The sequence below is a fragment of the Xiphophorus couchianus genome, chromosome 18 (genome assembly GCF_001444195.1).
Source record: "Xiphophorus couchianus chromosome 18, X_couchianus-1.0, whole genome shotgun sequence".
In the NCBI taxonomy this organism is placed as follows: domain Eukaryota; kingdom Metazoa; phylum Chordata; class Actinopteri; order Cyprinodontiformes; family Poeciliidae; genus Xiphophorus; species Xiphophorus couchianus.
Genome location: NC_040245.1, coordinates 22,033,964 through 22,050,401, shown reverse-complemented (window position 1 = coordinate 22,050,401; position 16,438 = coordinate 22,033,964). Strand labels below are relative to the sequence as shown.

The 16,438-nt window shown below is 39.3% G+C and overlaps 1 protein-coding gene across 1 annotated transcript in view; it reads left to right on the top strand.

Annotated features, from left to right (window-relative positions):
- The window catches only part of arhgap35a (Rho GTPase activating protein 35a), a 76,733-nt gene that overhangs the window by 50,744 nt on the left and 9,551 nt on the right, over nt 1-16,438 (top strand). Inside the window, exon 3 of the mRNA XM_028044611.1 lies at nt 5,664-5,808. Coding sequence (XP_027900412.1) covers nt 5,664-5,808 — 145 coding nt within the window. The remainder of the gene's footprint in view (nt 1-5,663; nt 5,809-16,438) is intronic.

The following is a 16,438-nucleotide window of genomic DNA, read 5'->3' as shown; positions in this document are numbered from 1 at the left end:
TGGTACAACATTAATTTTAAGCAAACCTATCAATCTTATGTCGTGATTAAATTTAGAGTAGATAATATGGAAAGTATAAACATTTGCACAGAAAAGCAGAAAATCACCCCATCGTAATTATTTTTTGGCTAAGACCCAGTACTGTTAGCTTTGGTGGATAATTGTTTGTTACTGAAGTTAAGAAAAAGCAGGGTTCAGAATCACCTCTCTGCTGTTTAAAACTGAACCCAGAGCAAACATGCCATGCTGTAGGGACTTCTCTGAAAGCACGCCATATTTGTTTCTTGACCACTCAGCGGGAGTCCCCTAAACTAGCCAGATCACCAGTGGGAAAGAAATCTGACAGAATCTTCTTCATACCAGAATCCAAAATGTCTTAATGAATGGGAACAGAGCCCTATTTATTTTGTTTTGTGCATATACTGTATGTCTAATGCATACGGTCAGCTCTTCTCCATGATAAAAAAGTAATGAAATCACATGAAAAGTAAGAATAAAATCTGAGCATGGAAGGTTGTTTTTTTTATTCCCAAAATTAAAACTTTTCTGGTGGAAAAAAATAAGTATTGGGCAATTAATGATTTCACTATTTTTTTCTAATGTGCCTCTTGGCATGAATGTCATTCCAGATGTGTGTGAACCCAAATAATTCACCCACAAATAAATCAGCTCATATAAGTCCATAAATGAAGTTGTGTGAAATGATGTGTAATTACTTTGATCACATTCACTAAAATTTAAGTATCTTGTCAAAGTAAGAGCTTCTAAATTTCTTTTGCAGACAGAAAGCATGCATTGCTCAGGTGTGACTTTAAACAGCACACAGATTCATTGGTGTTCCTGGGGTTTCATCCATGCTCTTTGATCTTCATAGATTTTCATTTAAATTCAAGTCCAGTTTGCTATTCTAGTAGCTTTGTATTCTTTCCCTGATGCCAGTTGAGTGTTGATTATAAGCATTATAAGTTGATTCTTTTGCAGTATGTTGGTAATAAGTGACTAAACCCACTGATATTAATTTGCACATAATTGCTTCTAAATATTGTCAGATTCCACTTATTTTCTTGGCTTTCTATGCTTTTCGCAGGTTATGTTTTTTCATTTATTCAGTCCCCATTTCCTATAATATTCCACTTTATTACACATAATTTATGGACTTATTTATTTACATTTCCAGGCATGGATTACTTGGGTTACCACTGACAAATAAAGTTAGTTTCATCTGAATAGAACCAGAATAGAACAACACTCCCTGTTGCATAATTTGCTAAATTCCACATTTACTTTTTCCCTACCCTACTTTTTTTCACAAAGTTGCCATCAAACAAGAGGCTGTGATGGACACTAGTGCTATTTCTTAGCTGAGGCATCACTGCTTACTGTTCGCTTTTTGTTGTCACTGCAGTGTAGTATATGCCAAAGCCTGTCAGCTTTCTTTAAAGACTCACGATTCTTCCCAGCGACAGTTTGGCTTTCTTTACTTCCTTCCTTTCATTATTTGCCACTCCGTTTGTTTGTCTTTGCATCTTGCTGATTCATACATTCTGCTTCTCACATTCTCATCATACTTATTGTCTGTTCATTTCACACCTCCTTTTTGCTTCGCTTGTCTTTGCAGCTTATTTTATTTTTTGTTATTTTTAAAGACTGGTGTCTCCTTGTCACACCATGTCCTGTTCCCTTCCCACCCTTGATACTTTTGACCTCTTACACTAGGCTTATCGGCCCTGGTATGCTGCTTATTCGCGCACATGGTGTGGCGCTGAAGTGCCAGCTGAAGCAGGAGTTGCAGCTGTGCATGTTGTGCTTGTATATCTGTGATAATTGCCGTGGCTGTCAGGAGGGTGGAGAAGGAGGCGGATGATGAATGTTTTTAGACACTCAGCTGGGATGTACCTGCACGGAGGTTGTCGTCTCGCATTATTCAGCTGCCTGGACTACATTCTGCAGTGCTTGAGGCCATATGTCTGTCAGAAAAAAGTACGAACAACTCAGTCACGAGAAGACATCTGGGTTTGCAATCTGCGTCTGATGCAAATTGTCACATTGGACGTTAAAAATCAACATGTACAGAGAAATCCCTGAAAAAGCCGCAGCCAGTAGAGTGTGGATCTGTCATCGTTGTTATTCTTTTAAGTGCCTCTGATTTGTGGCATGCAGCTGGTCTGGGAACTTGATGGCCACATTACAAGCTATTATGGATTTATTATGGTTACAACAAAGGATTAAATTTCTTCACCTATTTTATAAGCAGCTGTCGCTCAAGTAATAGGCCATTTACAGTCTGCTGCAGCTCGAAATCCCTTTCAGATTACATTTTATCGAGTTCATTTTTCATATTCAGGAGACATGCTGCAGCAGTTGGTGCAGGCTTGTATAAAATGTCCTGTCCCCATTTTTGTGCCAGTTAAACTAAAGCTAGATTTTTTATTTTTTTTAAGTTATTCTCATGGTAAGGATTTGGGTTCACATGCTGCAGCATAAACACTTTCCTGGGTGGAGCTTTAGGGTACCGTCTACCACTCTGAGTCATGATGAGTTAAAAGAAATATTCAAAAGGACTTTGAGCCCATTTAAAAAAAAACAAAAAACTTTTACGTCAGGCATTGACCAAGTCTGTCCGCCCTGATCTCCCTCCCTCACTGAGACACAGGAAACATTTCCTCTCTCTCTCCTGCAGCTTTTTGTTGAAATCTCCTCAGGCAGCGAGAGGAATGTTTGAAATTCTTCAGATACCTAGTTCGTCTGGTGTCTTCATTCAAGCAAAAAAAAAAAAGAAAAGAAGGAAAAAGAGTTCAAGATATTGCAGAAACGGGAAACAAATTCATGTCAAAACTCCAGAAGTGAGTCGTGTTTTGGTGTCCTACAGTATGCAGTGTGTGTATGCGCAAACTCTCCCCTTGATGTCTGTATACGGATGTGATTTGTTTCGTTTTGGTTGTGTGGAGGGCTGCTTTGTCTTCTTAGAGCTGGAGACATATCCTGTCTCAGTTAGCAGCAGAAAGGAGAGGCCAGAAGGCAAAACTGCAGGGGGAGAAGACAGCCAGAAAGAGTAAGAGAGAAGAAGTATGTGGGTACAGAGACAGTCTGCTAAAATGAGACGGCAACACAGTTACTGTGATGGAAGTGAAATAAATTAGATGCTGCCAAACTGAACCCAGCACATCTCTGCACTCTTGCAGTCTAGTTATTACAACCTTTTTTAATCCAAACACGGACATGTGTAGTTATTTCTTGTACTTCTGTGTAAATATATACAACTTGTACTTCTTTAATACATTAGCTCAGAGTTTACATTTGACTGCAGAATGTGAATGTAGATATCAGGAATGTTTGGACAGATTGGACTAGTTGTAGGGACAGATAGCAGGCAGTGAATGACATGCAGACATTTTTAGGGCTAGATGTTAGTAATCTAATGCTCTGTTGTGGCGACAACAGAAACCTAACTAAGTATCAGCTGTAAAAAGGGGAGCTTAGAAATTTTAAACACTGCCTACAGTCTACCTTTTTTTAAAAAAAAATCCTTAGACTACAGTGGCAAACGTATTTTCTTGTCATCTTTCACACACATAAGAACTTGAGTGACATCCCACTCTTAATCCAAAGGGTTTAATAAAATGTCACACAATCCTTGGCGGCTATCACAGCTTGAGCTCTATTGGGAAGGTTATCCACAAGATCACAGAGTATGTTTAAGGTCATTTTTAACCTTCCCTCAGAAGCTTATTTGTGATATCCTCCTGTCAAGTTATTTAAACTGCACTGCCCCAATTGAAACGGATGGACGTCTACACAGATACTTCAACTCCAATGAATGCTGCAACAGTCGTCTTTTCTTTCCTCCTTCATTTATTTTCAGGCAGGAATTGACAGATATTTTTCCAGTTCTTTGATTTCAGTCATTTTTCAGGTGAAACCCCTTAAATAATAGAAAGATTAAAATATAGAATCGTTTAAGGGATTCTCATGGTTGTTGTTTAAATAACTTAATCTGTTTATGACTAAACAACCATTAACTTGAATAAATAATTTAATCAACAGAATTAAACTTTAAACAAATTATGGCTAAATTCAAAATCTGTCAATTATTTCATAATACTCTTTTTTTTTTTTTTTTTTCTTTACGTCACGTGTCAAACTCAAGGCCAGAGGGCCAAATCCGGCCCGCCATTACTTTCTATGCGGCCCTTTAGACTCAATATAGACACATAAATAGAACCTTCAAGGTAATAGTTGTATGCTTAAATAAGATTTTATCAGGAAAATCATAGCAGTTTTCATCTGTATGCTGCCAAATTACATCAATATGAAAAGCTGTTTAATATCATTTAACTCTCAGAAGTACTCATTTATTGCAGAGACAGCTATTTATTCATATTTTAATGGTTTGTTTACTGGTTTTATAAATGCATTCTGCCACAAACGGCCCCTTTGAGTACGTTCATAATCTTGACCTGGCCCAAAATGAACATGAGTTTTACACAGAAACTCTGATACAAACTGCCACACGTTGTGTTTTCAGCGAGCCAGTAGGACAAATTGTAGACATGGCTTTTAAAATCCTGAACTGTCCCTTTAGGATTAAGTGCACAAGTCGTCTCCAAATGTAAAACTGATATTTTGTTTTTATGGGTTTTTTTTTAAATACACAAAAACAAATTTCACTTGTGTTGGTTTTCGGTCCTGCCGGTTGTGGAAAATGAAACAAAAACAAGCTGTAATGACTTCTCTCTCTCTGCTTTCTCTGCTTGAGCACTGCTGTGAGAGTAAATGTGTCCATAAATGAGATCAAAAATGTTCGGCGGAGTGAAGTGAGGCCGGTATCCGGAGCAGAGGGCACATTGGTGCTCCTTCTCTCTAATGAGCACTACTCCAGCTCCTTTCCTGTTGTCTGTCCGTCTATCCGTAGTGCTGCACTGCACCCGCAATCTGTGTGTCCAGCCAACCATACACCTCTGCTTCACCCCCACCCCAGCCTGCCAGGGCAGTGCTTCTGGGGTTGCTGACAGAGTTACTGCAGATCCAGGCCTCAGAGGTTGGGTAGGGGCGGGGGGGCTTGAAAATATTCCCACTGATCGCTTTAATGGCGATCAGTGGGATCGCACAATTACTGCTGTTGCCCTCGGCTGTTTGCGGGAACAGGCAGAAAGTGTTGCGGGAGTGTGTAAGAGGGCTCTTAACAGGAAAATAAAGGAGGTTGAAAAGTAATTAACCGCTGAATAAGAGTTTGATTATACGAGAGCTGCAATGCAGTGGAGGGAGAAATTCAAAACGCCAAAAGGAGAAGGGTAAGCATGAAGAGATGAAAGAGCGATAACGGCGATGTATATCTGACTGATGGAAACGTCAGGGCTTAAGATAGGAATGTATGATTTTCTTATCAGCTTAGCCTTCAGAAGGTATGTGTGAGAGAGGGGTGTGCACATGTACGCTTGCCCTTTTTGTACAATAAGCATGAATATGCAGTAACTTTCCAAAAAAGAAAAAGGTCATGGCCTTTGTGGCTTTTGTGCTATGGTGGATTTAAAAAAAAAAAAAACAAGTCTAAAATTTGCCCAGTTGTCCCAATCACAGTTGGTGTCACATAATGTTGGATTTTCTGTCTGATTTCACCAAGCAAGCTGTGCTATTTGTTGTTTGTTTTTTTCCCTTTTTGGTAGAAACAAACTCGGTCCAAGCCCCGGCATTCCAACTCCAAACCTGTTGAGAGCAACTACTTCGGCATGCCGCTGGCTGCGGTGGTCACTCTTGAGCGACCGATCCCTGTTTTCATTGAGAAATGCATCCGCTTCATAGAGACCACAGGTAAGAATCTGCTCAACTTGTCTTTGACGCATCACAGTCAGACCTTTTCTTTCAGTGTCTCTTGTTACGCATCTGCACAAAAGTTTGTCATTACCCCTTCACATTTTGTCACGTCAGCACCCTTGATCTTTGAAGTGTTTTATTTGGATTGCATGTGATGGTCCGACGCAGAACTCGGCACCGTTGTGATGTGTTAAGAATAGGATGAATTGTCTTGAAATTTTTTAAAATTTTTTTTGCAAATGATCTAATAATGGATAAAATAATGCAATTACAGCTACAAGTCCTTTGGAGTAAGAGAATTTTACATTTATTCTTTTGCAAATCAGCTCAGATTCAGTCGGACGTCACGTAGTCCTGCCACGCATCCTCACTTGTATTTAGGTCTTGACTTTGACTGGACATCCTTTTAGCAACCAACGGTGGGGATGGTGTATTCAGGGTGATATGCAGTGTTAGTTTTCCGCCTCACAGCACGTTGAACTGTGGTCCCATCTCACCTTTCGGGTGATAGTTTAAACGGTTCTCTGAGAGACGTTCAAAGCTTGGGATATTGTTTATCCGCCGGTGTGTGCTGTTTGCTCACTTCTCTAAAATCTCTGAGCTCGTTACAGAGCCAATGGGTTTATTCACAGATTATTACACACACGTAGTAGGCTCTTCTTTTCAACTTTCTGAAATGGACTTTATCTAAAAATATCAGAGGAAGCTGGACCAAACATAAATGCATGCCACTTATGTTGGCATAAGTGGCAACATATGCCAACATAAGTGGAATATGTTATGTTGGCGTAACATATGCCACTTATGTTATGTTGGCATATGTTGCTTTTAAAAAGATTGAACAAGTATAATTGACCCTCAACTTGATCATTATGCTGCTTTGTGTCACATAAATGAACGGGGTGTGCATAATTTTGCACGACACAGATTGCAAATATTTTCTTTTCATTTTCCGCTGCTTTTTTTCCCCCCTCATCGCCTCAGTTGTGGAGCCGAACAGAAAAGAACCCGGTGGGACGGACCATTGTCTTACTTTATTTTCCTTGAATGCAATTACGTTGCCCTTCAAAGCACATAAAGCACCCTCAAGCCACATTCCCCCATCACAGCGATTTTTAAGCCAACCAAATGGATTCAACAAATAACGTTAGACCTGAAAGACTCATGCTCAGGTTAATGTTGTGTTTCAGTGTTTAGGTTACAGGTCATTAGTCTGGTGTCAGCAACAATCTATACATCCAGTTTTTTTCTCTCTCTCCTCTCTTGGAGCACAGATGTGCACAGACAGCCTCTTGTAGCTTTTCCACCCCGCTGCCCAGATGCCAGGCTCTCTGCCAGGCGGCTCCGATGCCACACTGCCCCGGCTGTGCCAGCTTACTCTGCCACCAGCTGTTAACCTAAACCAGAGGGTGAGCTGCGATGCTGATCTCTCGGTTCTTCTCTGGATCACGATTTCACATGCTCCGTCCTCCCGCCCTCCCCCTCCCATTAGTTGCAATTAATTTCCCTCCATCTGCACACCCTAAGCGATGTGCCTGATAAATTTACTTTATTACCTTTAGTTGCATTTAATTTTGCTGTCTGAGTGAAAATGATGCTCTTATTGCTGACGGACATTCCAGTGCTTTCCAGTTTAATCTCTGGCCTGATTAAAAGCCTGTGCGTTTGTGGATTACCGTCTTACAAAACAGCCACCTCCTTCCTGCATGCTGGAGCGTATAGGGGCATAGCCCCGGATAACAAGGCATCATCTTTGATTTTGCCTCTCCCTGCTCAGATGTTAACTGAAGCAGTCACAGCAGTTACTGCAGGATAAAGGAGAAAAACTAGTTGAATAGGTATTTACATGCTCTGCTGTACGCTCACGGAGCTGCGTTTGCAGCTCACTCTCAGGTATTCGCTGCCTTTTATCTTCACCTTTTTACCTTTAGTATTCCTCCTAATCCTCTCCTCTTTCAGCTCCCAGGTGTGTCTATTTTTTTTTCCTCTCCTTACTGAATACTTACACCTGTCATATTTGGTTTCTTTCATTCCTTCTCAAAATGCTCTTTTTATTTCTTCCTCTGCTCCTTTGTTCACCCTCTGACTCCAGCTATTCTCTTTATCTGCTTACTTCCTGTTCAGTGCTTCTTCTCCCTTCTTTCACCAACGTGCTGAGTCTGCATGTGTCAGGATGTGTTTTTTTTTTTGTTTTTTTTTCCTCTCAGGGACCTTCCAGGTAATGTTCTGCCCCACAGCTCCCTCTGTCCGTTTAACAAGATCAGGAAGGGGACGGATGTTTGTGCTTTGCTGTTTCCGAGTTTGTTTAGCTCGTTCAGGTTTATTTATCTAGAAGGAGGGAAGGAGTTGCACCAGTTTTTACTAACCATTAAGGTTTACAGTTAAATAATAGGGATCAGGTGTCATTAAGGTCAGACGTGACTGAGTAAAAAGGAGTGCGTTATCAAATCCTTTTTTGAAATCACTACATTTATAGCCGTAGCATAAACACACTCATTGTTTCCCCTCAAATAAATGACAGATTTGAATGCCACTGAATTAGGAGTCACCAAAGCAGTCATACTGACTCGAATCTCACAACTGTGTTCAGTTATTGTGGGAGGAAAGGGAGTTTATAGTTTGTCACCTATGAAACAGAAACCCATAGTCAGTTTTTGAAATTATTTTTGCGATTTTATTGTAAACAGTCATTCAGGAGGGTTAAGATTTACCCACCATCAAACCTCAGCACTTTTTGTTCATTAATTGAAGACATTCCAGGGTTCAGACACCTGAAACCAGATGTTTAACACAAAACCTTTTTACCTTACTGCCTGACATTGGAAGACTAAACACTTCCTACTTTAGATCAGCTGTGATTATCATTCTTATTTACTAAATGCCAGAATAATTAGGTTTTTTTTACACTTTCTTCAAATTTGTTTGTTAAATATGCTATGATTATCATGCATTTAAACAACATGATAAAACCCACATAGTGATCTAATAGGTTTGTAAGTTTATTTTAGGTTAGTGCACAATATCTGAGTTAATTGGATGTATTCTTTTTTAGTAAATGCAGAATAATTTATAAGAAACTTTGAAAATATCTTTACTTTTATTCGTCATGCAGTCTGTGAAGTACACAACATGCATTATTTTCACATTTCAGAGTTTTGCTTAAGTCATCTGAGTTTTTTCTTTTGTAATTGGATGTATTTTAACACCATAAACATGCCTTTTCCTTGTGTGATACTATAGAAATGTACATCCATCCATTTTCTAACACCCTTGTCCCTAATGGGATCGGGAGGGTTGCTGGTTTCTATCTCCAGCTAACGTTCCGGGCGAGAGGTGGGGGTCACCCTGGACAGGTCGCCAGTCTGTCGCAATTATAGAAATGTGTGGGGGAGAAAAGAAAACTCATTATTTCCAAATCAGCAACATATTTCTGACTACATATGCTGTTTGGCTGAGTTGTAGTTTCTTGATGGCTTTATCAGAACATCCTTCCGCCGTCTTCAAATATTTTTACCTACGTTCAACACTAATTTATTGTTTGTTTGTTTTTTACTGATGCAGAAAGCCAGAACTCCTGACACAAGTTGCTAATTTAGTTCCGGGAATTGTTTGGGAAATTTAGATTTCACACAGGAATAGTAAACTCGCAGGATGTCGAGCCGCCCCTGACATAATAGATCAGAGTCTCTCAGAAATGTTACCAACGCCATGAGGAAACTATGCCACAAAGAATTCATCCAAAATCTAGATTTGCCAGTGAGAGCATGAGCCAAGTCTGGCGAGAAAATGAAAACATGAGGTGCTTCAAAACTTCTGGGAATGTCTCTGACTTTGTACAGTGAACCATCATTTTTAGTTCCTACGGGACCTCAGTCCAGAGGTGTGACCAAGTCACTGTGTTGCAAGTCTCAAGTAAGTCTCAAGTCTTTGTCCTCAAGTCCGAGTCAAGTCTCAAGTAAAGACAGGCAAAAGTCGAGTCAAGTCTCAAGTCAGGAACCTTTAATTTCAAGTCATTTCGAGTCGTTTTTATTTTATTTTATTTTTTTTTATTTGCAATTATACATAAAATTCAAATAATAGACCATTTGTTCGTTTTAAAATATGTATTTATCTCAAATGATAGAACATGTGTAGCTGAACACAAAGTATAAAAAACATTTTTAAATTGGACCACTTTATTGCCCAGTTCTGTTAAACTTGATATTCAATAAAAAAAGAGGAAAATGCTGACATTTCCACAGCACAATACAAAGAACCATAACAGCAGTTTTTTCCTCTTTTCTCTGACCTGTCAAAACAATATATTGTCAATATAATTTCCCAACGTAGATGTCTTCAAACACACCAACCATCCTTAGATGATACTAGACCCGGCTCATCATCATGATGGGACAGAGAGACTCTGTTCCCTGTGTTCAGGTCCAGAATCTGCTTTCTGTTCCGGAGCCCCGCTCACTATCCACCGGCTTCCTGAGCTAACACGGTGCACATTATTTGTGGAGCCATTTGAAGGACCGGATTTATGGTAAATAATCACCAATTTAACCCGGAGTACACATGCTAACACGAAGTTAGCTAAAGTCAGCTATCTTACAGCAAAAGAAAAGCGCCACCTACCGATCTTTGTGAAGCTTCAAATGCCGGACAAAGTTGGACGTCGTGGCATCTCCATCCGATATTCTCTTCTTGCATGTTTTACAAGTTGCAGTTCGTTTTTTAGTCGAAAGTTCATAACCTACGTAGCCAAAAGAAATTACTCGCGGAAGCATATTCGAGCGGTTATTTCGTATTTCGTTCCCTGAGCTCTGCAGCTTTGCCGCGTTTTTTTAAACGTCCAAATCCTGTTAATTTGATTGGTTGTGCTGCAGCTACGTACACATACATACATAAGGAGAGAGAAAAACCATAGTGACGGTCTGCGCATATTGATACGGAATGAGTGACATTAATTAATGACGCCACTTTATAAATAATGTGTTTTAAATTTTAAGACTTTGAGTAAAAAATATCAAGTCTTTTCAAGTAAACAGCTTCAAGTCGAGTCAAGTCCCAAGTCAATGGCATGAAAGTCAAAGTCAAGTCCGAGTCTTTCAGCATTTTTTCAAGTCAAGTCTCAAGTCGTGATTTTAACGACTCGAGTCTGACTCGAGTCCAAGTCATGTGACTCGAGTCCCCACCTCTGCCTCAGTCTATTTTCTGCCTGACTACTTATCCTCCAGACTCCTGGCACATTGATTTCCTAATGAAAATTACAAAATACTTTAACCTGAAAACAGGACTTTGGACTACGGGCCAGCAGTCTGGTCCCTTTTTGTCCTTAGCTCATATGAAGCTCTTCTGATTTTGGTTTTATAATCAGATGAAGGCTGAAGTTATCCCTTGGAAGATTTTTTTTCTTCCACTCAGCTTTCCATTAATATTCATGCATTCTATGTGGAACCGGCTTATTTTAGTAATGACCTTTTGTAGCTTACCTTCCTTGACCAAATCTTACACTTACTATTATTCAACTGACGTAAATGTTGAGTTTTGAAGAAGGGATGTGATTAAACAAGTAGGCATTACTTCCCAACCCTTTTTGGATATCAAAAATAAATCGATATCCAGATCAGGTTGTACTGTTGCATATCTTGCTTTATTGCTTTGATTTATTTCTTTTTTTTTCTTTTGGCCAGTCATAGTTAAGATTTCCATGTAAAAGAGATTCTTAATCTCATTGGGATTTTTCTGGTGAAATAAAGGTTAATAATAAAACATTATTTGTACCCCGAATACTTTATGTATGTGGTTTATCGTATGAAATAAATTAAAGTAAAAAAAAATTTAAAAGTTGAATTTTGGATTGTGTGGGCCATGAATACGGCCATAGCAGAACATTTTTGTATTAAGCATTACCAGAAATAAACACTTGAAATATATCTCTCTGAATGGAATGAGTTTATATTACATAAGTTATTTTTGTTTACATTTAATCAATTGTTGGATTATATTCTAACTAGAGTTGAAACGATTAAAGAGATTAATCGCAATGCGTCGATTATTGAAATAATTATCAACTAATTTAGAATTGATTAGCTATTAGCAGACTCAAAAATGCCATTTGCTGAAAGAGCAACACCCTCAGAGCAGGAATTAAGAAACTGTTATATGTATTTCACATTGTTATCACATTTTAGGCAATAAAAGGTTTATTCTTTTAGTTATGAAAGGAATTACATAATTTTTTTCATATTTTAATATACTTCTAATATTATATTTAAGTGGTTACATGAAAAGTCTGCAGAATGTGCCAATTTTTTTGTCAGATTAATCGGCAGAATTATTGAAGTAATTGTTAGTTGCAGCCATATTTCCAAATGATTTGGAGATCTCTAATTGATGTTCACGTCCATAATTTAGGGTTTGGTTGGTTTTAATAGTGACTCTTTGAAACGCAATGACTTCATTTTTTGTCCTTTTTTTGTTGTCTCATCTGTCTCCCTTATTTTGTTCCTCATAGCTACTTTCCTTTTGTCCTTGAGAATAATTGGAGTTGATGTGGTATTTTGTTTTTTTTCTGAGGCATTCTGAGTTTGCAGAAAAGCAGTCGTATAAAATCAATCCATTGTGACTGCTGTTATCTCCTCTCAGCTCAAGCTTTTCTCGCGGTGCGGTAGTCTCCGGGTGCTCTGCTCATCTCGGGCACCCCAGGTGATGAATGTGCTGCGGCGGGCACAGGCATATCTGCTGGTGGTGGGGACCACCATAGCGACGAAAAGGGCAGCACCCAGTGACTGCCTGTCTCCATGGTGAACTATGAAATCGGCCTCCGGGGCTGGTGGACCCTCCTCCCTACGCTCCTCCCCGAGGAAACGAGGCCGGGACTGATGAGGGATCAGCTGGTGTCGTGTCAGTCTGCGGCACAAGCGGAAATGCAGCCGCTAACCATGAAGACTTTTTATTGCTGTTTGTCAAAGTCTGCAGGTCCTCGGGCGTCTTTCTGTTCACTTGAGCGCTAGTAGACGCTCTGACAGTCACCACAGAGCATGGTGTCGTCAGGCTTTTGTTGTGTTTACTTTATGTTAAGTTGGGGGAATGAACTTTGAACCTCTAGAAACGAGACTCTGTACAGACAATCAAAGTTTAAAAAAATGACAGACCACAACTCCTAACCCATTTTTTATTCTCCAGCTGTTTCCACTGTTGTAATCTTCCTTTTCCTCGTCATTCCAATTTGATCCTATCTTCCACTCTCCCACTGCGACACGACTCCTTCCCACTATCTGTCCTCCCATCCCTGTTTTCCCCACGTCTGGCTTGCAGAGCTTTTGTGGGGAATTGATTGGCAGAAGGCACAGATCGATGCTGTATGCCTTAACAGAGAGCCCTCTCATTTCCTCCCTGCCTCTCCCATTATTTCATCTTCTCTTTCTGACTCTGCCCTATATACCTCACTCCCTTTGGAATACCCCTCGTCTCTCCGAGTTGCCCCCAAAGTGTGAGTGAGGGAGTGTAATTCAAGACACAGAACTGAAACCATATCTTTTTTTATGGCAATTTGGTGGAAAATATTGATGAGATAAAATGCGATGAGGTATCTGCATATCTGCTTTCTGTCCTGCTTTGACTTAGTTCCTTGTGTTTTTATCGATTTGGGGAGAAAATAATCATCAATTATTCAACATTTTTTTAGTGACCCGTAGCTTCTTAGTCTGGCGAGTGAAAATTAAGATCACGAGTGCAAAACAGTTTAAATCTGATCTGTTTTGTCTGGAAATCACATTGGATTCTTGATACTTTTTCACCGTAGCTGCGGTCTGTCGGGCTGCAGGCTATTCTGGATATGAACTTGAATTTCTTAAATCACCAGAGCACGTGACAACAAATTGTAAATGATTACAACAACCTCAGTGTTCCACAAAACTGCCGAAGGAAAAAAAAAATATATTGATAAAACTAGTTTAATAATAATAAGTTAACTCAGCTTTAAGACATTACATTTACAACATTGTATTCTCTATAAAGTTTATCAAGCAATAGCACAATCATTTAAATTATCTTACAAGGTTAGATTACTGGAATGGATAGCAACATTTACTCACATTTCTGTAATGCAGCAAAAATGCTTTTTCTTTTATACTTTTTAAAGTAGATTTTATATGCAAATTAACTTGAACATATTTTTGAGACAATTGAAGTTGCCTTTCTTACCGAGTTAACAAAAAATGTGAACAATGCAAGGGGACAATCTCAGGGTGTGTGCATGGTTATTTGTCCTTTTCGTCTCTGTGTTGCCCCTAAATGGACTAACTCCCTACCCTGGTTGTCCTCTGCCTCCTGTAAAGATTTTAGTCTTTTAATCCTTGAGATGTGTTATTTAATTCAACTGTAATAGGCACACACATAAACCTGTATCAAAACATCTTATCTGTGTTTTTTTTTACATAAATTTGTTGACAACTCTTAAACTTTTTTGTTTAAAATTATGTTGCTAATTTTCTGAGTCTATGAAAGCAAAAGCTGTTTGTAATTGTAACTGTAAGGAGCAACTTTGAGATTTAGTTTAATTGCTTTCTCAGTTCTCAGTACTCTTGCTTTTGTAATTATGAACTTGTGGTTTTTTACTTACTTAAAGATCAATTTATGGTTAATATCTAATTTATTGTCTACACCTCACCACTGTTGAAAAATTAACCTTCATTCAAAGTGCTAAAAATGTATTTTAAATCAGGTACTTTTATCCCACACTCTTGACTTTACTTTTTATTTTATCAGCACATCAATTTTGACCTGTTTCCACCTCAGGTAATTTGTTTTGAAGAAAGTCTAATCTTAGTCCTTCATTGCTAGGGAACACACTCAATACTGCAAGAATGGCACTTCTCACTGAAAAAAAACTAAAGGCAATTCATTATATATATATATGAACAAAAGCAACAAAAGTAGCATCAAAAATGCCTATTAAAAAAGTTGATTTAGTTGCTTCTTGGCATGAATCATTTCTCCTTCTGTTATGTTCAATAAACTGTTGCTGCAGGTTTCCACCTGCTTTTACTCATCGCCTCTCTGAACAGATATAGATATTTTGGGGCTTTTAAACTCCTGAAGTACCGTATTTTCCGCATTATAAGGCGCACCTTCAATGAATGGCCTATTTTAAAACTTTTTTCATATATAAGGCGCACCGCATTATAAGGCGCATAGAATAGACGCTACAGTAGAGGCTGGGGTTACGTTATGCATCCGTTAGATGGAACTGCGATAAAGGGAATGTCGACAAAATAGTCAGATAGGTCAGTCAAACTTTATTAATAGATTACAAACCAGCGTTCTGAAAACTCTGTTCATTCCCAAAATGAACAGCTGTTGCTTCCTCCACTTCCGCACCATTGATTGTTCATGTTAAATTCTCTCGCTGCTGCTTTATGGGCTCTTTGCACCTCAGCTTAATGATGTACATCGAGCCGAAGCCCCGACAAGTAGCTGGAGAAAGGTTTTAACATGTTCGCCTCGTTATACACAGATACGAAGGTGAGTTTTACTTTCTTTAAACTTTGTGGCTAACATTAGCTTTAGCTTATGCCGGACATTTTTCTTGTAAAAATGTGCTATTTAAGTATCTAAACATTTTTCATCATTCATTAACGGACAATGTTTTTACCTTATGTTCAAGTATATTACGTGGTTTATTGTCGTTAGTGTCAGAGACCAAGTAACGGGGAATTTACGGTTCAGGCTTTTTGCTTCTGAAGCACAACGAGCCCATAGCTTAACATTAGCTCTGGTGTCGGAGTTCTAGTTCAGCTGACTGTTCAGGTTCAGAGTTGTTGCTTTTAGAAAAATATAGCCGTGTTCCTTAAGGTCTCCGTGTTATTTCACTTTATTAGTTTTGCATGTTTCTTGTGAAGCAGGACGGTGTTTACAGCGGTGTGTACAGGCGGATCAGTAGCTCGGCTGTCTGGCTCTGGTCTGCTCTCTCGTTCCGTAAACTCTTTCAGGCTGAATACAGAAGTGTTTCCATGGAAATAACACAGAAAGCTCCTTTACCGTCTTCTTTAAGCTGAAGAAGTTGATCCGGAGTGAAGTGAAGGCTGTAAACTTTGCTGTGCGGCCTTAGCTTTAACTGGTAGCACGAATATTTACAAGCCACCGTCTTCTTAATTCAGGATCGTTTGGAAATCCATGAAAACTTAAAAGCCCATTATATTAGGAAGACAGCAATGTTCATAGTATTGTTTTATTTGCGTCTGAAATAAGACTTTGTCTTTTCTAGCTGTCATGGTAACTCACAGCGAAAAAAGAGAGCCGCATTTGCGCATGTGGTTGTGACGTCAGCGCGGCAGGTGCAAAGAGCCCATTCCCGGGTTCTACTGTGTGACTGATCGCCTTGAGCTTAAACTCTGTGTTGTAAGCGTGACTCTTAATAGGAGCCATTTTGGGGTCTTTACACAAAACCCAGCTTGGACCGCTGGCTGCATCGGCGTCTGCTTTCCCGTTTCTTCTTCCACTGGGGAAAATGAAGTCGGCGGCTGCTTACCGTAGTTGCGAGACCTGTTGTGGCTCAATATTGGTCCATATATAAGGCGCACCGGATTATAAGGCGCACTGTCGGCTTTTGAGAAAATTGAAGGTTTTTAGGTGCGCCTTA